The sequence below is a fragment of the Myxine glutinosa genome, chromosome 4 (assembly GCF_964187855.1).
Source record: "Myxine glutinosa chromosome 4, kmMyxGlut1.1, whole genome shotgun sequence".
Taxonomy (NCBI): domain Eukaryota; kingdom Metazoa; phylum Chordata; class Myxini; order Myxiniformes; family Myxinidae; genus Myxine; species Myxine glutinosa.
The window spans coordinates 111975713-111998082 of record NC_136264.1 but is presented as its reverse complement, the minus strand read 5'-3'; the positions used below and the strand labels follow the sequence as shown (position 1 = coordinate 111998082).

The window sequence follows — 22370 nt, the reverse complement described above, 5'->3', positions numbered from 1 at the left end:
CTCCATATTAATGCCCATGATTTTGGAATGAGATGTTTGATGTTCGGGTGTCCACATATTTTTGGTCATGTGGTGTATGTACTGTACGTATATGTTAAATGTGAATTTAATAATTAAATTTTTATGTTGTCATGTGTCAAGTGGTATATGTAAATGGTATATGTAATTGGTACAGGTATATGTAATTTCCTCTACACCAACCACCCCCCTTCCCCCACCCCCCTCCCCAAATCCCCCCCCCCCAAAAAAAGGCCTGTGACTTTAATGCAATATTTTACGATTGCTGTACCAATAGCTTTATTTATAATATGCATTAATTGCTAAAATAAAGAAGGGGATACAACAAATAAAAGCATCAATTTATGCAGGGTCACTAGGGTCAGTGGAAGCTTAGCTTCAAAGTAAAAGGAGAGAAAAAAGGCAGTATAATAGTTTATCAACACAACATGTAAAGCACAACAAAAAATCACAAAAGCAGAAAACTTGTACGATATAGTCTGACACAGGTTGCCACAATACGTGCAAATAATTAGCAGGTGCTAAAAGGTGGAACTAAGTCCTCCCTTGGCACACAGTATCTGCCTTCTTTTTACTACAATCATGTTTCCAGGACCAAGTTGTTATGTTTTCGAGCACAAGGTTATGAAGTCATGGTGTGTTTTGAGGGCAGGGATGGGTGGGGGGGAGGGGGTGGGGGAAGGAAATTGAGGGGAGTGACGAACACACACGTAATGGGAAATGCACTCCACACATTGAAATGTGGCATACAAAATACACCATGATTCACTGACTTTATCTGAAACTTCAGGAGAAAGATTGCCTCAGGTGGCGAAGCAGTTTGAGAAAGGTGTTGTTGAAGGAAATGTTACGCTGTCTGTGACGGAGAAGAAAATAAACTTCTCATTCCATCCAATCAACACTTCCTTTCACAAAACGCTCAAGCATCAACGCCCATATTTGTCCCACGTGGCTGGTATGTGGCAGCCCTGCCCTAACAAGACGGCTAACAGGACAAAAATAGAAATTATCAATATTCTCAATAAAACAATTCACGAGCATCATCATCATCATGATGTCAACTACCACTATCAAGACATTATTGCACCACAAGCCAGATTACAAAGAGACAGAACTCAGAATGCTCAGCAACTCCAAGATGCCGATACATTGTAATGCACAACTCCATTCATTAAACATTTGCTTGCCAATTTAGGTCTCAGCATAGTTAACTCAAGGTTTGACAGTCATTGCATGCTACAAATCACTGTTTATACATTTTTCCTAATCAAATGTATGAATGCTGAAACTATTCGAACAAGCTCAGTATAGTTGTCAGCTTTCTCAAGAGTATGAGCATATGTGCTTTAAACAAACGCCGGTCATTAAATTTGTACATACATTCTCAAAAAATAAAACAAAGCCTTCTGTCCGAAACAACTCCACAAAAGGCTCCATGGACCCAGGAGAGTCTAAATCAAAAACTTTACGAAGGCATTGTTCATGCAAGGGGCACAAACCATGGGGTAAAGGTCTTGGAGTTAGAATGGCGTTTTGCAATGGGAACAAACAGCAAGCGCTGGGCAAACAACAGAGCACACATAACAAGTACTTTGAAAACAGTCGACAAAAGGGATCGAAATGTGGAATGGGGCGAGTGGGCAGATACAAACTACAAAAGCCATGACCAGAATTTGCAAACAAAAGACAGTGTTGCATTCACAGTGGACCAACGAAAAAAATAAGATTACATAAAAAGTGCCGAAATGACCATAGACTTCTATGAGAAGTTTCTCTTGCAAAAGGAATATTGTACTTGAACCTAGGGCCAGAACATCTTCAGCAACTAGTTTTCTACATTAGAAACAGGATGTAAAGTGCACATTATCTGCAAAAATAATGTTCACGTCAGTAAAATAATTCTAACCATATGATCACAGAGCTGAACATATGATGGATTTAAGGAGGGCGGTGAGAGGAGGATGGAGTTGGAGAGTAATATTGAATTATTTTTTAACTGCAATTAGAAATGACCCCATAACCGCCCCCATCTCCCCACTCACCACCCAGCCCACCCTCCCTCTCCCCCCCCCCCCCCCAAAAAGGGGAAAAAAATTGGGTGGGGGGGGGGGGGATATTTGGTAAATGCCGTTAAACGAAGGAAGAAGAACTAAAAGTTTAAATACAAAAGGCTAGAACTTTTGTTGAGAGCAGAATTAGTAGTTGAGGGTCTGTGACATCATCCTCCACCAATTCATCATGTCTCTTTTCTTTGCCGCTCGTTCTGCATCTGAAATCAACTCAAAATTCAGCTGACGGGGAAACAAATGAGGAGGGAAGCAATTACATGCTTACTAAAGTTGCAACAACACACCAATACACCTCAAAGTTTCCCAAGGTGATTTTTTTTCTTTTTTTATTCCAACTGTGAAGTATCATCCTTGAGTGATGCCAATGAAGTATCATCAGTGAGTTAACACTTATGGCATCTTGCTTACATCATGTGAATCAATGAGAAGAGCACGGAAATGCATCATGGACCTTATGGTTAATTAAACCACACGGAGAACAGCGAATGGCAAAACATACTGTTATGAATTTGGTAGAGCAACATCTAGAGCTAGGTAGATCTGAATAGGTAGGTATTCGGCTGTCGTGACAGGGACTCTACATGTAATAAGTTCTTGATGTTTAGGCGGTTGTCGGGGGAAGATGTATGATTGTGGACCTACCTGGAGGTTCGAGTGTTAAATAGTGAGGGATTAAAGGTAACGCCCCTGTGAGTCTCACCTAGTAGTCAAACCTTTGTCCATTATGGCACTGCAAACCACATAAACATTAGTTAGGTCCTTAGCGCAACATTAAATAATTCCTTTCCCTGACAATGACTTCGGAACAAGTGGACAGGAAACCAGGCCAAAAACACCGCCACAATACACCGCCACCGTTTACACCTCCAAGGCCTACAAACCTCGCCTGGCACGTGTTACACAAGAACCGCGGGGTCGCGGACGGGAGATGTCAGGAGTAGCATGCCGCAGAGGGCGTGACCTGGGCGAGCCGGCGAGTTGGGAGGCTATGATTGGCTGAGGAGTGCGCCAATGTGACGTCATCGGCCACCAATATATGCGACGGTCGGACGCCATTAGAGGGCAGTCGGCAGTTGGCACACCGAGGACACCGAGCACACAGAGCAGTCGGCAGTTTGAGGCAGTTCGTTGAACAGTGGCACACAGGGCACACAGGACTCAGCAGAGGCAGCATTTCGTGGGAGCAGTTCGTTGAACAGTTGGCACTGAACAGTTGGCACTGAACAGTTGGCACTTGGCTGCCAGCACTCCCGCAGAGAGTCGAGTCGAGTGGCTATCAAAGGAGTCCTTCCTGTCCCTGGTCAAGTGGAGTTTGTGCCCGCGTTGGAGGTCGTCGACGCAGGGTGCTTTTTGGTGCGTGGTGCTCGGCCTTGTGGGACTTGGAGCGAGGGACCTCGTGGTGTGCGATCGGGCCGAAAGGAGCGGTGTTGGACGGCCGCCACAAAGACGACGAAAGACAGACAAGATAAGCCCGAATCCGCGTATATTTTGAACGACGTGACGTATTCTTTTCGTAATTCATCTCCCTCGTTTTGTGTTTGCTGTCAGTCGTGTGGGGACGTCCCGATCTAGGATATTAGATTTACCGGCGGGCTTTTTCACTGGCTTTACTTTTCCATAATAAATCCTTGTATTATTTTCTGTATATATCTGAACGCAGTTTCCTGGGTGTTTCATTTTAATAGATAAGGCTGCGGAGCTTTGTTGCGTCTGCCCTTCCGCGCGTTTAACTTTGTGTTGAGTTTGAATCCGCCATTGAGTTTTCGCCTCGGGAGTTAAAGTCTCGCAAATCGGCCATCCGTAACTGTGGTGTTAATCACGGTTGCGTAACAAGTGGTGTCAGGAGTGTAGGATTTGAACCCGTCGGACAAATTTTTTTGTCCGCGGCGAGACATCGACACGGTCGGGCGTACATTGAGCCCGACGTTCGAACGCAAGATTTTTATAGTCGAGGCGGAGAAATTTAATAATCAATCGGGCAAACGGAGCGCGATATCGCGTCTTCGTCAAATTTAAATTGTTTCAGGAATTATTAAAATAAATACGCGCGCGGGAAACAATCTTCCGGAAAGCGGATGTCGGAAATTGATGAGATGGAAGTACGCAGCGAGGCCTCCGTCAGCGTTGGGAGTGAGCCGGAAATAGGGGAATTAGATGCAGAGGTGAGCCTTGGAACCTCCCTCGTCCCGAGCACCAACTTATCCCCCTCCCCCACCGGGGAGTCGGGAGCAGTAGGAACGGCCCCGACAACCGACCAGATGTTGGGCCAATTGCTTCGAAAAATGGAAGGGATGGAAAAGAACGGTGAGCGAAACCTTGCAGAAATTTGGGGAATAAATGATAAAATTGACGGGCTGGAAAATAAAATGAGTAAGGAAATTGAAGGAATGGAAAATAAAATGGAGTCCCAGGGGAAGGAATGTAGGGAAGGAATGAAGGGAATGAGTGATCGATTGGAGGAACAAATGGGACAAATGAAAAGTGGGTTGGAAAATAAAATGGAGTCCCAGGGGAAGGAATGGAGGAATGAAATAAAGGAAAGGAATGAACAATTGGAAGGAAAAATTGGGGAAATGGCACAGCAGCTGGGGGAACGAATTGATGGCATAGAAGGGAGAGTGCAAAACCAAATTACGGACAGACTGGGGAAATTTGAGGGTAAAGTAGAAACTCAAATGGGGGAGATGGAAAAAGCCATAGGGGTGGAAATTGAATTGAAACGGGAAGAATTAATGTCAAAAATAGAGGAGGGCGTGACGCAGGCTGTCCAAATGGGGGAAAAGTTGGAGGGTCAGATTGGTGCCACAAATGCTCGAATTGATAAAGCAAATGGGGACCTGGAAGGCTATCGGGGCCGGGTGGATGCCAGAATGCTACAGCAGAGTGAGGAATGGGGACTGCTCAACCGACAGGGGGGCAAATTGGCCGAGGAGGTGAGGGGGTTGGAAACCCGCATAAAAGAGCAGGAGCAAGGGTTAATTGAGAAAGGCCTGTGGGGGCCACTAATGGATAATGAAAGGGTGAGTGATTTTATGCAGGAGCGACTGGAGATCTGGGACAATACCATCAAGAAGGAGGTTGGTCGGGTTCAAGAGAGCCTGAAGGAAGAGGTGAGTAAGTCGGTTAAACATCTTCAGGACCAGATTAAGGTGACCCAGGAGACCCTCACCACGAGCCACATTTGGACACCAGAGGCTCCGAAACGGAATACCCAGTTGGGGGGGTGTTTTGGCCCCGGACTGGATTTGGACAGAGAGGAATCGGGGAATAGAGTCTCTGGAAAAACAATCCCCCTCGTACATTTTGACGGATCAGGGAGCCTCGAGGCTTTCCTGACACAATTTGAGTGCGTGTCTCAGCTCAATGGTTGGGGAGAGCGGGAGCGCATGGGGAATCTGGTGGCGACACTGCGGGGGTCAGCCGCCGACGTGTTAAACGTAGTCCCAGAGGGAATATTGACCAGCAAGGCCATTTGTGAGGCCTTGAATAACAGGTACGGGACAGGCGCAAGGTGCGACCTGGTCAGGGCGCAGCTGCTGCATCGCAGGCAAAAGCCTAATGAGACGTTGCAGGAGCTGGCCCAGGATATATACCAATCTGTGAGGATAGCATACAGGGACCTACCAGCACAGGCGTGGGACAAGCTGGCGATAGAAAAATTTATGGCGGCTCTCCCTGATCCTGAGGTCCGGACGTTGGTGGAGTTACAGGACCCACCCACGGTGCACCGGGCAGCGGAATGCGCGGCGAGACTGACCTTTTTGAGAAGGTCGAACCGCGCATCGGAGAGGGCACCTGTGACGGTACGGCAGGCCGAGGTGCGGGATCAGGAAAAGCCAGAGGATGACATCGGGCGAATGTTAAGGGGAATCAGCCGCCAGCTGACAAATTTGATGGGGGGACAATTTGCAGGGAGCGAGTCACGACAGGGTGGTCCAGGTTGGCCATCGGGACGGCCTGATTTTTATCGGGCTGGGCCGGGAGAAAGGGGGGCTCCGCCTGGCTACCAGAGGGGTCCGTTCTTGGGGACTTGTTTTAGATGTGGGAGAAGAGGGCACAGTCAGAGGAATTGTCGGCAACCATATGGGCCCCCACCTCCTGACAGGCTTCGCAGTCCAGAAAGGAGGGGGCCCCCAGTAGGTCCACAGGTGCCAGACAGAGGACCACCACCTCCGCCTGGGCCAATAGCGGTAGAGTGTGCGGGAAACTAGAACGAGCCGAGCATACGGGGCCATGCTCGGCTGGCAAGTGTGTGGAGAAGCGCCCTCCTTTGGTGGAAGTAGTGAATTGCGGACAAATTGGCACAGGTAATCTAAGGGTTAGATGCAAAATTGAGGGAGAATTTTGTGAGGCTGTGGTGGACACTGGAGCCAGTGACACCATTATCAATCCGGGTGTGCTAGACCAGAGTGTTGGAGGCTGGGACAAAATTGATAGGGTAGAAGGACACAGCCTTCAACTGGCTACGGGGGCAACGGCACCAATATTGGGACGCGGAGTGGTGAGGATGGAGTTGGGTGGCCTGGAGGTCAGCGTGGTTGTGTGGGTGGCGGGGGTGTGCGATCAGTGTCTGTTGGGACTGAGTTTCCTGGTGGAACATGACTGCCAATTAGACCTTGGGCATGGTCATATGTGGTTGGGCACCGAGAGGCTGCAGTTAATGGGACTGGGGGATGACGAGGAGGTGCAGGGGACGTGGCTGGAGGTGCCGCGCACTGTGACCGTGCCTCCCAGGTCCGAGAGAGTCGTGATGGCAGAGTTAGCAGCAGGTGCTCAACCCATTGGCCAGCTGGGGCTAGTGGAGTCGTGGTCCTCGCAGGGGACGGAGGAATTAATGGTGGGTCGCACCCTCGTAGACACCCGTGGGCCTATGCTGGCAGTCAGGCTGCTCAACTTGTCCGACAGCCCCCGCACTATAAGGGGCGGAGCCATCGTAGCCAAATGCAGTAGTGTAGTAGAGGTCACCGGAGGAGGTGGATCCACATGCTTGCCAGTACAGCCGGAAGAAGGGCAAAATTTGGGGAAATGTGATTGGTCAGAGGGAGTGCGGGACATGATGACACGCTCTGAAGAGGGCCTAACATCGGAGCAGGTAGAGACGTTGCACAATTTGGTTGGTAAGAACTTGGGTGTTTTTTTCTCTCTCCCCCGAGGATGTTGGACGCACGAGTCTCGTCAGGCACAAAATTAGTACTGGCTCGGCTCGGCCTGTTCGCCAACCGCCGAGGCGGCTCCCTTTCGCTAAGAAAGAGGAGGCAGAGGAACAGGTGAGCAAAATGGAAAGAGCCGGATTTATCGAGCCCTCGGTGAGTCCTTGGGTGTCACCCATTGTGCTGGTGAAGAAGAAGGACGGGACCACTCGGTTCTGTGTGGACTACCGCCAGCTCAATCATGTGACACTCAAGGACTCGTATCCCCTGCCAAGGATCGATGACACCCTCGATGCCGTTTCAGGCTCAACATGGTTCTCCACGTTGGATTTAAAGAGTGGTTATTGGCAGGTGGAAATGGATAAAGAGGCGAGGGAGAAAACGGCGTTCACCACAGGAAAGGGTCTCTGGCAGTTTGTCGTCATGCCCTTTGGATTGTGCAATGCCCCTGCCACGTTTGAGCGTCTGATGGAACGTGTTTTAATTGGCTTACCGTGGCAGACTTGCCTCGTCTATTTGGATGATGTATTGGTCCACGCTCCCACATTTGAACAGGCTGTCGAAAATTTGTCAGACGTATTTGGGAGATTAAGGGGTGCCGGGTTGAAATTAAATCCGAGCAAGTGTGAAATTTTCAGGAGGGAAGTGACTTACCTGGGTCACGTGATCAGTGAGAGCGGCGTGGCCACTGACCCTGGAAAGGTAAAATCTGTAAAAGAGTGGCCCGCCCCTAAAAATGTAAGGGAGGTCCGAGGATTTTTGGGCCTCTGCTCATACTACAGGAGATTTGTGGCAAATTTCGCGGAAATTGCAAGACCTTTGCACAAATTGACAGAGAAAGGAGCCAAATTTGTATGGTCAGAGAGCTGCATCGAGGCATTCAGTCACTTAAAACAACGTCTGGTGGAGGCCCCAGTTTTGGCATACCCGACGGATGATGGCAATTACATCCTGGACACAGATGCGAGCCAGGAGGGATTGGGAGCTGTGTTGTCACAAATGCAACAGGGAGTCGAGAGGGCTATTGCGTATTACAGTCGGGCACTTTCGAGGCCCGAACGAAATTATTGCGTTACCCGCAAAGAACTATTGGCCTTGCTGTCTGCAGTTGGACACTTTCACCCTTACCTTTATGGGAGGGAGTTTGTGATCCGAGTGGATCATGCCTCCTTGCAATGGCTCCTTCGGTTCAAAGAGCCGGAGGGACAAATTGCAAGGTGGCTTGAGAGGCTGCAGCAGTATAATTTCACTGTGCAACATCGGCCTGGCAAAGCACATGCCAATGCAGACGCTCTCTCTCGGCGCCCCTGTTGGGAGGCACAGTGTAAATTTTGTGATAGACAAGAAGCCAAGGATCCAATTGGGCAGGGCCAAATTGATGTATGCCTATATGCAGCAAAAGTGACCAGGCGAACTTTGCCACAACCCCCACAGGAATTGGGCGATGTGAATTGGCAAGAGAGTCAAAGGGAGGATCCTGTTTTGGGGCCCCTTTTTCATTGGCTAGAGGAGGACAAAAGACCCTCTTGGGAGGAGATTGCTCCACACGGAGCCCAGGTAAAGGCCTATTGGGCACAGTGGCAGATGTTGGGGTTGAAAGAGGGCTATTTGTTCAGAAAGTGGGTGACACCAATGGGTGATGTAGCTTCCTGGTTGATAATTGTACCCAACAAATTGAAGGAAGTGGTTATGGGGCACGTGCATGGGACTAGGACAATGGGACATTTGGGCGTGGCCAAGACTTTGTCCAAATTACGGCAGAGGTTCTACTGGGTGAATTCGGGCAGAGACATCCAAAATTGGGTGAGATCCTGCGACCTCTGCCGCGGTAAGAAGGGACCCCCACGTGCGCGCAAGGCCCCGCTCCAGGTGTACAATGTCGGGGCACCGCTCGAGCGGGTGGCAGTAGATGTGGTGGGGCCCCTGCCAGCCACCCGCCGAGGGAATCGGTACATTATGGTGGCAATGGATTACTTCACCAAGTGGCCAGAGGCCTACCCATTGCCCAACCAGGAAGCCCGGCTGGTAGCTCAAGTTCTAGTTGAGGGATTCTTCTCCCGATTTGGCGTCCCAAGGGAGCTACACACTGACCAGGGCCGGAACTTTGAATCTGCCCTCCTGCGGTCGGTGTGCGAGCTCCTCCAAATTCATAAGACCCGGACGACTCCCCTTAGGCCTCAATCGGATGGGATGGTAGAGAGGTTCAACCGGACACTGTTGACACAATTGGCCCTCTTTACATCTGAAAACCAACAGGATTGGGACGAGCACCTTCCCTTTATATTGATGGCATACCGGACCGCCCAGCATGCGACCACTCGGTGCACCCCCGCCTTGTTGATGTTCGGTAGGGAGATGCGAGTCCCCACAGATTTGTTGATGGGACCGTCACCAGGGGAACCGGGTGAGCCAACTGTGGAGAGCTATGCAACCAATTTGAAAGCGAGCATGGAAAAGGCTCATGAGTTTGCGAGGAAGCAAATTGGGGTGGCTTCTTCGCAGATGAAAACGCGGTATGACGCTCGGGCTCACACACCTCGGTTCCTTCCCGGAGACCTTGTTTGGCTCTACTGGCCCCGGAGAAGGAAGGGGATGTGCCCAAAACTCACTTCACCTTGGAAGGGCCCTGGGGTGGTGCTTCGGCAGGTGACTGATGTGGTGTTCAAAATTCAGATGGGCCCGCATACCCTTCCACAGATAGTTCACGGGGATAGATTGAGCTCCTACATGGGTCGGGAGGCTCCGGAGTGGATTGGAAGGGTGAGGGGGAAATTAGGTGTGGTGGATGACACTCTTGAACCTGACCAACCTGCAACTACCTGCACTTGAGGTGAGTGTTTTGAGGAGTACTGTCCCAGGCTTCAGGACTTGCTTTGGAAATTGGGGACATGTAAATTGGAGTTGGGAGGCGGGTGAGAGTGATGACATGGCCGGTGAGGGGATGGAATGGGAGCCACAGTGTCTTGTGGGTGGCGTATGTTTTTGTATTGTGGTTAGGTGTTTTGATGTGGTCGTGAGAGTGGAACCTGGAGAGTGAGTGATGATTATTGGAGATAATGAGGGGTGATACTTGTGCTTTTGGAAATGTGTGATGGTTTAAATGTGAACTGGGGGATTTCACATGTGGCAGGCCATGGCAAGCCTTGTAACACCAACACCAAGAATTGTACTGAATTGTGCTGAGTTGTGTGGAGAATTGAATGGCAGCGGGGGAGGAAGTGTGTTTTGGGGTCTTGTGGGTGGGGAAGGTGTGTGTGTCCGCAGGTACAGAGCAAGCTCTGAGGAGCGATGCCTGCGGGCCCCCCTCTGCGGCAATTACCCCTGGCAGCCGGTGGTAACTGGAAATTGGAGCTCGTCGGTGGAGGGTCTGGTTGGGCGCCGCGGGGTGAGGAAGTCCCCCGGTGACCCGTGTTGCTGCGCGAAAGCAGGAGGCAAAGGAGCCTGGTGTGTGTGGAGACCCTCACCGGCGAGGTAACGGCGGAAAGGGGCTGTTGGGCTGTCACGGGGCCAAGAGGTAAAGGGGGGGGGGGGGCAATGAACTTGTAAGTCGGTTGACTTGTTTTTGGGACTGCGGGCACCACAGCCTGATGCGCCCCCACCATCTTTTTGTGCGGTACCTCCCCGCTGCCTAGTTGAGGAATGCACACACACGTGAATGACATCAATGCCATGGTCCTGCAGGGGGTGTATTGAAATAAGTGCTTTGTTGATTTTTGAAATGCCTTGATGACCTATGGAATGAGAATGAGTGGTTAAGGGGTCTGTGTTGCATGAATGTGGGTGAAATCCACCGAGCCGTGTCACTCACCTGTAACATCTGGACAGGGCCCGTGGAAATTTAGGGGGATGCATTGGGGATGGCCCCGCAGGTAAGGTTGAGTCTTGTGGCATCCACCGGGGGACGCGGTCTGTAGACCGGGGTATGTACAAAGGTTAGAGTTTTGAGTTTGGAAAGATGGTTAAGTTTTGTGGTTAAGTTAGTGTGGTGTGTTGTTTGTTTCCTCCCTCCACAGGAACAACGAAGAAAATGTACATACTTGCATGATGGTTAAGGGGTTCAGCATGTTAAGGAAGTGTAGGTAGGTAGTCCGACTCACTTCCCACAGCCCTTCCTGATTTATTTCATAGGTTAATTAAGTGTGTGACAGTAAGTGTTAAGGCTGGAATGGTAGCGCCTGCGGGGAACCTTGCAGGAGCTACGGTTCCAGGGGGGGGGGGGCTGTGTTATGAATTTGGTAGAGCAACATCTAGAGCTAGGTAGATCTGAATAGGTAGGTATTCGGCTGTCGTGACAGGGACTCTACATGTAATAAGTTCTTGATGTTTAGGCGGTTGTCGGGGGAAGATGTATGATTGTGGACCTACCTGGAGGTTCGAGTGTTAAATAGTGAGGGATTAAAGGTAACGCCCCTGTGAGTCTCACCTAGTAGTCAAACCTTTGTCCATTATGGCACTGCAAACCACATAAACATTAGTTAGGTCCTTAGCGCAACATTAAATAATTCCTTTCCCTGACAATGACTTCGGAACAAGTGGACAGGAAACCAGGCCAAAAACACCGCCACAATACACCGCCACCGTTTACACCTCCAAGGCCTACAAACCTCGCCTGGCACGTGTTACACAAGAACCGCGGGGTCGCGGACGGGAGATGTCAGGAGTAGCATGCCGCAGAGGGCGTGACCTGGGCGAGCCGGCGAGTTGGGAGGCTATGATTGGCTGAGGAGTGCGCCAATGTGACGTCATCGGCCACCAATATATGCGACGGTCGGACGCCATTAGAGGGCAGTCGGCAGTTGGCACACCGAGGACACCGAGCACACAGAGCAGTCGGCAGTTTGAGGCAGTTCGTTGAACAGTGGCACACAGGGCACACAGGACTCAGCAGAGGCAGCATTTCGTGGGAGCAGTTCGTTGAACAGTTGGCACTGAACAGTTGGCACTGAACAGTTGGCACTTGGCTGCCAGCACTCCCGCAGAGAGTCGAGTCGAGTGGCTATCAAAGGAGTCCTTCCTGTCCCTGGTCAAGTGGAGTTTGTGCCCGCGTTGGAGGTCGTCGACGCAGGGTGCTTTTTGGTGCGTGGTGCTCGGCCTTGTGGGACTTGGAGCGAGGGACCTCGTGGTGTGCGATCGGGCCGAAAGGAGCGGTGTTGGACGGCCGCCACAAAGACGACGAAAGACAGACAAGATAAGCCCGAATCCGCGTATATTTTGAACGACGTGACGTATTCTTTTCGTAATTCATCTCCCTCGTTTTGTGTTTGCTGTCAGTCGTGTGGGGACGTCCCGATTTAGGATATTAGATTTACCGGCGGGCTTTTTCACTGGCTTTACTTTTCCATAATAAATCCTTGTATTATTTTCTGTATATATCTGAACGCAGTTTCCTGGGTGTTTCATTTTAATAGATAAGGCTGCGGAGCTTTGTTGCGTCTGCCCTTCCGCGCGTTTAACTTTGTGTTGAGTTTGAATCCGCCATTGAGTTTTCGCCTCGGGAGTTAAAGTCTCGCAAATCGGCCATCCGTAACTGTGGTGTTAATCACGGTTGCGTAACAAGTGGTGTCAGGAGTGTAGGATTTGAACCCGTCGGACAAATTTTTTTGTCCGCGGCGAGACATCGACACGGTCGGGCGTACATTGAGCCCGACGTTCGAACGCAAGATTTTTATAGTCGAGGCGGAGAAATTTAATAATCAATCGGGCAAACGGAGCGCGATATCGCGTCTTCGTCAAATTTAAATTGTTTCAGGAATTATTAAAATAAATACGCGCGCGGGAAACAATCTTCCGGAAAGCGGATGTCGGAAATTGATGAGATGGAAGTACGCAGCGAGGCCTCCGTCAGCGTTGGGAGTGAGCCGGAAATAGGGGAATTAGATGCAGAGGTGAGCCTTGGAACCTCCCTCGTCCCGAGCACCAACTTATCCCCCTCCCCCACCGGGGAGTCGGGAGCAGTAGGAACGGCCCCGACAACCGACCAGATGTTGGGCCAATTGCTTCGAAAAATGGAAGGGATGGAAAAGAACGGTGAGCGAAACCTTGCAGAAATTCGGGGAATAAATGATAAAATTGACGGGCTGGAAAATAAAATGAGTAAGGAAATTGAAGGAATGGAAAATAAAATGGAGTCCCAGGGGAAGGAATGTAGGGAAGGAATGAAGGGAATGAGTGATCGATTGGAGGAACAAATGGGACAAATGAAAAGTGGGTTGGAAAATAAAATGGAGTCCCAGGGGAAGGAATGGAGGAATGAAATAAAGGAAAGGAATGAACAATTGGAAGGAAAAATTGGGGAAATGGCACAGCAGCTGGGGGAACGAATTGATGGCATAGAAGGGAGAGTGCAAAACCAAATTACGGACAGACTGGGGAAATTTGAGGGTAAAGTAGAAACTCAAATGGGGGAGATGGAAAAAGCCATAGGGGTGGAAATTGAATTGAAACGGGAAGAATTAATGTCAAAAATAGAGGAGGGCGTGACGCAGGCTGTCCAAATGGGGGAAAAGTTGGAGGGTCAGATTGGTGCCACAAATGCTCGAATTGATAAAGCAAATGGGGACCTGGAAGGCTATCGGGGCCGGGTGGATGCCAGAATGCTACAGCAGAGTGAGGAATGGGGACTGCTCAACCGACAGGGGGGCAAATTGGCCGAGGAGGTGAGGGGGTTGGAAACCCGCATAAAAGAGCAGGAGCAAGGGTTAATTGAGAAAGGCCTGTGGGGGCCACTAATGGATAATGAAAGGGTGAGTGATTTTATGCAGGAGCGACTGGAGATCTGGGACAATACCATCAAGAAGGAGGTTGGTCGGGTTCAAGAGAGCCTGAAGGAAGAGGTGAGTAAGTCGGTTAAACATCTTCAGGACCAGATTAAGGTGACCCAGGAGACCCTCACCACGAGCCACATTTGGACACCAGAGGCTCCGAAACGGAATACCCAGTTGGGGGGGTGTTTTGGCCCCGGACTGGATTTGGACAGAGAGGAATCGGGGAATAGAGTCTCTGGAAAAACAATCCCCCTCGTACATTTTGACGGATCAGGGAGCCTCGAGGCTTTCCTGACACAATTTGAGTGCGTGTCTCAGCTCAATGGTTGGGGAGAGCGGGAGCGCATGGGGAATCTGGTGGCGACACTGCGGGGGTCAGCCGCCGACGTGTTAAACGTAGTCCCAGAGGGAATATTGACCAGCAAGGCCATTTGTGAGGCCTTGAATAACAGGTACGGGACAGGCGCAAGGTGCGACCTGGTCAGGGCGCAGCTGCTGCATCGCAGGCAAAAGCCTAATGAGACGTTGCAGGAGCTGGCCCAGGATATATACCAATCTGTGAGGATAGCATACAGGGACCTACCAGCACAGGCGTGGGACAAGCTGGCGATAGAAAAATTTATGGCGGCTCTCCCTGATCCTGAGGTCCGGACGTTGGTGGAGTTACAGGACCCACCCACGGTGCACCGGGCAGCGGAATGCGCGGCGAGACTGACCTTTTTGAGAAGGTCGAACCGCGCATCGGAGAGGGCACCTGTGACGGTACGGCAGGCCGAGGTGCGGGATCAGGAAAAGCCAGAGGATGACATCGGGCGAATGTTAAGGGGAATCAGCCGCCAGCTGACAAATTTGATGGGGGGACAATTTGCAGGGAGCGAGTCACGACAGGGTGGTCCAGGTTGGCCATCGGGATGGCCTGATTTTTATCGGGCTGGGCCGGGAGAAAGGGGGGCTCCGCCTGGCTACCAGAGGGGTCCGTTCTTGGGGACTTGTTTTAGATGTGGGAGAAGAGGGCACAGTCAGAGGAATTGTCGGCAACCATATGGGCCCCCACCTCCTGACAGGCTTCGCAGTCCAGAAAGGAGGGGGCCCCCAGTAGGTCCACAGGTGCCAGACAGAGGACCACCACCTCCGCCTGGGCCAATAGCGGTAGAGTGTGCGGGAAACTAGAACGAGCCGAGCATACGGGGCCATGCTCGGCTGGCAAGTGTGTGGAGAAGCGCCCTCCTTTGGTGGAAGTAGTGAATTGCGGACAAATTGGCACAGGTAATCTAAGGGTTAGATGCAAAATTGAGGGAGAATTTTGTGAGGCTGTGGTGGACACTGGAGCCAGTGACACCATTATCAATCCGGGTGTGCTAGACCAGAGTGTTGGAGGCTGGGACAAAATTGATAGGGTAGAAGGACACAGCCTTCAACTGGCTACGGGGGCAACGGCACCAATATTGGGACGCGGAGTGGTGAGGATGGAGTTGGGTGGCCTGGAGGTCAGCGTGGTTGTGTGGGTGGCGGGGGTGTGCGATCAGTGTCTGTTGGGACTGAGTTTCCTGGTGGAACATGACTGCCAATTAGACCTAGTAGTCAAACCTTTGTCCATTATGGCACTGCAAACCACATAAACATTAGTTAGGTCCTTAGCGCAACATTAAATAATTCCTTTCCCTGACAATGACTTCGGAACAAGTGGACAGGAAACCAGGCCAAAAACACCGCCACAATACACCGCCACCGTTTACACCTCCAAGGCCTACAAACCTCGCCTGGCACGTGTTACACAAGAACCGCGGGGTCGCGGACGGGAGATGTCAGGAGTAGCATGCCGCAGAGGGCGTGACCTGGGCGAGCCGGCGAGTTGGGAGGCTATGATTGGCTGAGGAGTGCGCCAATGTGACGTCATCGGCCACCAATATATGCGACGGTCGGACGCCATTAGAGGGCAGTCGGCAGTTGGCACACCGAGGACACCGAGCACACAGAGCAGTCGGCAGTTTGAGGCAGTTCGTTGAACAGTGGCACACAGGGCACACAGGACTCAGCAGAGGCAGCATTTCGTGGGAGCAGTTCGTTGAACAGTTGGCACTGAACAGTTGGCACTGAACAGTTGGCACTGAACAGTTGGCACTTGGCTGCCAGCACTCCCGCAGAGAGTCGAGTCGAGTGGCTATCAAAGGAGTCCTTCCTGTCCCTGGTCAAGTGGAGTTTGTGCCCGCGTTGGAGGTCGTCGACGCAGGGTGCTTTTTGGTGCGTGGTGCTCGGCCTTGTGGGACTTGGAGCGAGGGACCTCGTGGTGTGCGATCGGGCCGAAAGGAGCGGTGTTGGACGGCCGCCACAAAGACGACGAAAGACAGACAAGATAAGCCCGAATCCGCGTATATTTTGAACGACGTGACGTATTCTTTTCGTAATTCATCTCCCTCGTTTTGTGTTTGCTGTCAGTCGTGTGGGGACGTCCCGATCTAGGATATTAGATTTACCGGCGGGCTTTTTCACTGGCTTTACTTTTCCATAATAAATCCTTGTATTATTTTCTGTATATATCTGAACGCAGTTTCCTGGGTGTTTCATTTTAATAGATAAGGCTGCGGAGCTTTGTTGCGTCTGCCCTTCCGCGCGTTTAACTTTGTGTTGAGTTTGAATCCGCCATTGAGTTTTCGCCTCGGGAGTTAAAGTCTCGCAAATCGGCCATCCGTAACTGTGGTGTTAATCACGGTTGCGTAACAAGTGGTGTCAGGAGTGTAGGATTTGAACCCGTCGGACAAATTTTTTTGTCCGCGGCGAGACATCGACACGGTCGGGCGTACATTGAGCCCGACGTTCGAACGCAAGATTTTTATAGTCGAGGCGGAGAAATTTAATAATCAATCGGGCAAACGGAGCGCGATATCGCGTCTTCGTCAAATTTAAATTGTTTCAGGAATTATTAAAATAAATACGCGCGCGGGAAACAATCTTCCGGAAAGCGGATGTCGGAAATTGATGAGATGGAAGTACGCAGCGAGGCCTCCGTCAGCGTTGGGAGTGAGCCGGAAATAGGGGAATTAGATGCAGAGGTGAGCCTTGGAACCTCCCTCGTCCCGAGCACCAACTTATCCCCCTCCCCCACCGGGGAGTCGGGAGCAGTAGGAACGGCCCCGACAACCGACCAGATGTTGGGCCAATTGCTTCGAAAAATGGAAGGGATGGAAAAGAACGGTGAGCGAAACCTTGCAGAAATTTGGGGAATAAATGATAAAATTGACGGGCTGGAAAATAAAATGAGTAAGGAAATTGAAGGAATGGAAAATAAAATGGAGTCCCAGGGGAAGGAATGTAGGGAAGGAATGAAGGGAATGAGTGATCGATTGGAGGAACAAATGGGACAAATGAAAAGTGGGTTGGAAAATAAAATGGAGTCCCAGGGGAAGGAATGGAGGAATGAAATAAAGGAAAGGAATGAACAATTGGAAGGAAAAATTGGGGAAATGGCACAGCAGCTGGGGGAACGAATTGATGGCATAGAAGGGAGAGTGCAAAACCAAATTACGGACAGACTGGGGAAATTTGAGGGTAAAGTAGAAACTCAAATGGGGGAGATGGAAAAAGCCATAGGGGTGGAAATTGAATTGAAACGGGAAGAATTAATGTCAAAAATAGAGGAGGGCGTGACGCAGGCTGTCCAAATGGGGGAAAAGTTGGAGGGTCAGATTGGTGCCACAAATGCTCGAATTGATAAAGCAAATGGGGACCTGGAAGGCTATCGGGGCCGGGTGGATGCCAGAATGCTACAGCAGAGTGAGGAATGGGGACTGCTCAACCGACAGGGGGGCAAATTGGCCGAGGAGGTGAGGGGGTTGGAAACCCGCATAAAAGAGCAGGAGCAAGGGTTAATTGAGAAAGGCCTGTGGGGGCCACTAATGGATAATGAAAGGGTGAGTGATTTTATGCAGGAGCGACTGGAGATCTGGGACAATACCATCAAGAAGGAGGTTGGTCGGGTTCAAGAGAGCCTGAAGGAAGAGGTGAGTAAGTCGGTTAAACATCTTCAGGACCAGATTAAGGTGACCCAGGAGACCCTCACCACGAGCCACATTTGGACACCAGAGGCTCCGAAACGGAATACCCAGTTGGGGGGGTGTTTTGGCCCCGGACTGGATTTGGACAGAGAGGAATCGGGGAATAGAGTCTCTGGAAAAACAATCCCCCTCGTACATTTTGACGGATCAGGGAGCCTCGAGGCTTTCCTGACACAATTTGAGTGCGTGTCTCAGCTCAATGGTTGGGGAGAGCGGGAGCGCATGGGGAATCTGGTGGCGACACTGCGGGGGTCAGCCGCCGACGTGTTAAACGTAGTCCCAGAGGGAATATTGACCAGCAAGGCCATTTGTGAGGCCTTGAATAACAGGTACGGGACAGGCGCAAGGTGCGACCTGGTCAGGGCGCAGCTGCTGCATCGCAGGCAAAAGCCTAATGAGACGTTGCAGGAGCTGGCCCAGGATATATACCAATCTGTGAGGATAGCATACAGGGACCTACCAGCACAGGCGTGGGACAAGCTGGCGATAGAAAAATTTATGGCGGCTCTCCCTGATCCTGAGGTCCGGACGTTGGTGGAGTTACAGGACCCACCCACGGTGCACCGGGCAGCGGAATGCGCGGCGAGACTGACCTTTTTGAGAAGGTCGAACCGCGCATCGGAGAGGGCACCTGTGACGGTACGGCAGGCCGAGGTGCGGGATCAGGAAAAGCCAGAGGATGACATCGGGCGAATGTTAAGGGGAATCAGCCGCCAGCTGACAAATTTGATGGGGGGACAATTTGCAGGGAGCGAGTCACGACAGGGTGGTCCAGGTTGGCCATCGGGACGGCCTGATTTTTATCGGGCTGGGCCGGGAGAAAGGGGGGCTCCGCCTGGCTACCAGAGGGGTCCGTTCTTGGGGACTTGTTTTAGATGTGGGAGAAGAGGGCACAGTCAGAGGAATTGTCGGCAACCATATGGGCCCCCACCTCCTGACAGGCTTCGCAGTCCAGAAAGGAGGGGGCCCCCAGTAGGTCCACAGGTGCCAGACAGAGGACCACCACCTCCGCCTGGGCCAATAGCGGTAGAGTGTGCGGGAAACTAGAACGAGCCGAGCATACGGGGCCATGCTCGGCTGGCAAGTGTGTGGAGAAGCGCCCTCCTTTGGTGGAAGTAGTGAATTGCGGACAAATTGGCACAGGTAATCTAAGGGTTAGATGCAAAATTGAGGGAGAATTTTGTGAGGCTGTGGTGGACACTGGAGCCAGTGACACCATTATCAATCCGGGTGTGCTAGACCAGAGTGTTGGAGGCTGGGACAAAATTGATAGGGTAGAAGGACACAGCCTTCAACTGGCTACGGGGGCAACGGCACCAATATTGGGACGCGGAGTGGTGAGGATGGAGTTGGGTGGCCTGGAGGTCAGCGTGGTTGTGTGGGTGGCGGGGGTGTGCGATCAGTGTCTGTTGGGACTGAGTTTCCTGGTGGAACATGACTGCCAATTAGACCTTGGGCGTGGTCATATGTGGTTGGGCACCGAGAGGCTGCAGTTAATGGGACTGGGGGATGACGAGGAGGTGCAGGGGACGTGGCTGGAGGTGCCGCGCACTGTGACCGTGCCTCCCAGGTCCGAGAGAGTCGTGATGGCAGAGTTAGCAGCAGGTGCTCAACCCATTGGCCAGCTGGGGCTAGTGGAGTCGTGGTCCTCGCAGGGGACGGAGGAATTAATGGTGGGTCGCACCCTCGTAGACACCCGTGGGCCTATGCTGGCAGTCAGGCTGCTCAACTTGTCCGACAGCCCCCGCACTATAAGGGGCGGAGCCATCGTAGCCAAATGCAGTAGTGTAGTAGAGGTCACCGGAGGAGGTGGATCCACATGCTTGCCAGTACAGCCGGAAGAAGGGCAAAATTTGGGGAAATGTGATTGGTCAGAGGGAGTGCGGGACATGATGACACGCTCTGAAGAGGGCCTAACATCGGAGCAGGTAGAGACGTTGCACAATTTGGTTGGTAAGAACTTGGGTGTTTTTTTCTCTCTCCCCCGAGGATGTTGGACGCACGAGTCTCGTCAGGCACAAAATTAGTACTGGCGAGGCTCGGCCTGTTCGCCAACCGCCGAGGCGGCTCCCTTTCGCTAAGAAAGAGGAGGCAGAGGAACAGGTGAGCAAAATGGAAAGAGCCGGATTTATCGAGCCCTCGGTGAGTCCTTGGGTGTCACCCATTGTGCTGGTGAAGAAGAAGGACGGGACCACTCGGTTCTGTGTGGACTACCGCCAGCTCAATCATGTGACACTCAAGGACTCGTATCCCCTGCCAAGGATCGATGACACCCTCGATGCCGTTTCAGGCTCAACATGGTTCTCCACGTTGGATTTAAAGAGTGGTTATTGGCAGGTGGAAATGGATAAAGAGGCGAGGGAGAAAACGGCGTTCACCACAGGAAAGGGTCTCTGGCAGTTTGTCGTCATGCCCTTTGGATTGTGCAATGCCCCTGCCACGTTTGAGCGTCTGATGGAACGTGTTTTAATTGGCTTACCGTGGCAGACTTGCCTCGTCTATTTGGATGATGTATTGGTCCACGCTCCCACATTTGAACAGGCTGTCGAAAATTTGTCAGACGTATTTGGGAGATTAAGGGGTGCCGGGTTGAAATTAAATCCGAGCAAGTGTGAAATTTTCAGGAGGGAAGTGACTTACCTGGGTCACGTGATCAGTGAGAGCGGCGTGGCCACTGACCCTGGAAAGGTAAAATCTGTAAAAGAGTGGCCCGCCCCTAAAAATGTAAGGGAGGTCCGAGGATTTTTGGGCCTCTGCTCATACTACAGGAGATTTGTGGCAAATTTCGCGGAAATTGCAAGACCTTTGCACAAATTGACAGAGAAAGGAGCCAAATTTGTATGGTCAGAGAGCTGCATCGAGGCATTCAGTCACTTAAAACAACGTCTGGTGGAGGCCCCAGTTTTGGCATACCCGACGGATGATGGCAATTACATCCTGGACACAGATGCGAGCCAGGAGGGATTGGGAGCTGTGTTGTCACAAATGCAACAGGGAGTCGAGAGGGCTATTGCGTATTACAGTCGGGCACTTTCGAGGCCCGAACGAAATTATTGCGTTACCCGCAAAGAACTATTGGCCTTGCTGTCTGCAGTTGGACACTTTCACCCTTACCTTTATGGGAGGGAGTTTGTGATCCGAGTGGATCATGCCTCCTTGCAATGGCTCCTTCGGTTCAAAGAGCCGGAGGGACAAATTGCAAGGTGGCTTGAGAGGCTGCAGCAGTATAATTTCACTGTGCAACATCGGCCTGGCAAAGCACATGCCAATGCAGACGCTCTCTCTCGGCGCCCCTGTTGGGAGGCACAGTGTAAATTTTGTGATAGACAAGAAGCCAAGGATCCAATTGGGCAGGGCCAAATTGATGCATGCCTATATGCAGCAAAAGTGACCAGGCGAACTTTGCCACAACCCCCACAGGAATTGGGCGATGTGAATTGGCAAGAGAGTCAAAGGGAGGATCCTGTTTTGGGGCCCCTTTTTCATTGGCTAGAGGAGGACAAAAGACCCTCTTGGGAGGAGATTGCTCCACACGGAGCCCAGGTAAAGGCCTATTGGGCACAGTGGCAGATGTTGGGGTTGAAAGAGGGCTATTTGTTCAGAAAGTGGGTGACACCAATGGGTGATGTAGCTTCCTGGTTGATAATTGTACCCAACAAATTTAAGGAAGTGGTTATGGGGCACGTGCATGGGACTAGGACAATGGGACATTTGGGCGTGGCCAAGACTTTGTCCAAATTACGGCAGAGGTTCTACTGGGTGAATTCGGGCAGAGACATCCAAAATTGGGTGAGATCCTGCGACCTCTGCCGCGGTAAGAAGGGACCCCCACGTGCGCGCAAGGCCCCGCTCCAGGTGTACAATGTCGGGGCACCGCTCGAGCGGGTGGCAGTAGATGTGGTGGGGCCCCTGCCAGCCACCCGCCGAGGGAATCGGTACATTATGGTGGCAATGGATTACTTCACCAAGTGGCCAGAGGCCTACCCATTGCCCAACCAGGAAGCCCGGCTGGTAGCTCAAGTTCTAGTTGAGGGATTCTTCTCCCGATTTGGCGTCCCAAGGGAGCTACACACTGACCAGGGCCGGAACTTTGAATCTGCCCTCCTGCGGTCGGTGTGCGAGCTCCTCCAAATTCATAAGACCCGGACGACTCCCCTTAGGCCTCAATCGGATGGGATGGTAGAGAGGTTCAACCGGACACTGTTGACACAATTGGCCCTCTTTACATCTGAAAACCAACAGGATTGGGACGAGCACCTTCCCTTTATATTGATGGCATACCGGACCGCCCAGCATGCGACCACTCGGTGCACCCCC

The 22370-nt window shown here is 51.5% G+C and overlaps 1 protein-coding gene across 1 annotated transcript in view; it reads right to left on the bottom strand.

The window, feature by feature from the left end:
- Nucleotides 1-270: 270 nt before the first annotated feature.
- CPE (carboxypeptidase E) overlaps nt 271-22370 on the bottom strand; it is a 72269-nt gene continuing 50169 nt past the window's right edge. Inside the window, exon 9 of the mRNA XM_068113120.2 lies at nt 271-2309. Coding sequence (XP_067969221.1) covers nt 2214-2309 — 96 coding nt within the window. The 3' untranslated portion in view covers nt 271-2213. The remainder of the gene's footprint in view (nt 2310-22370) is intronic.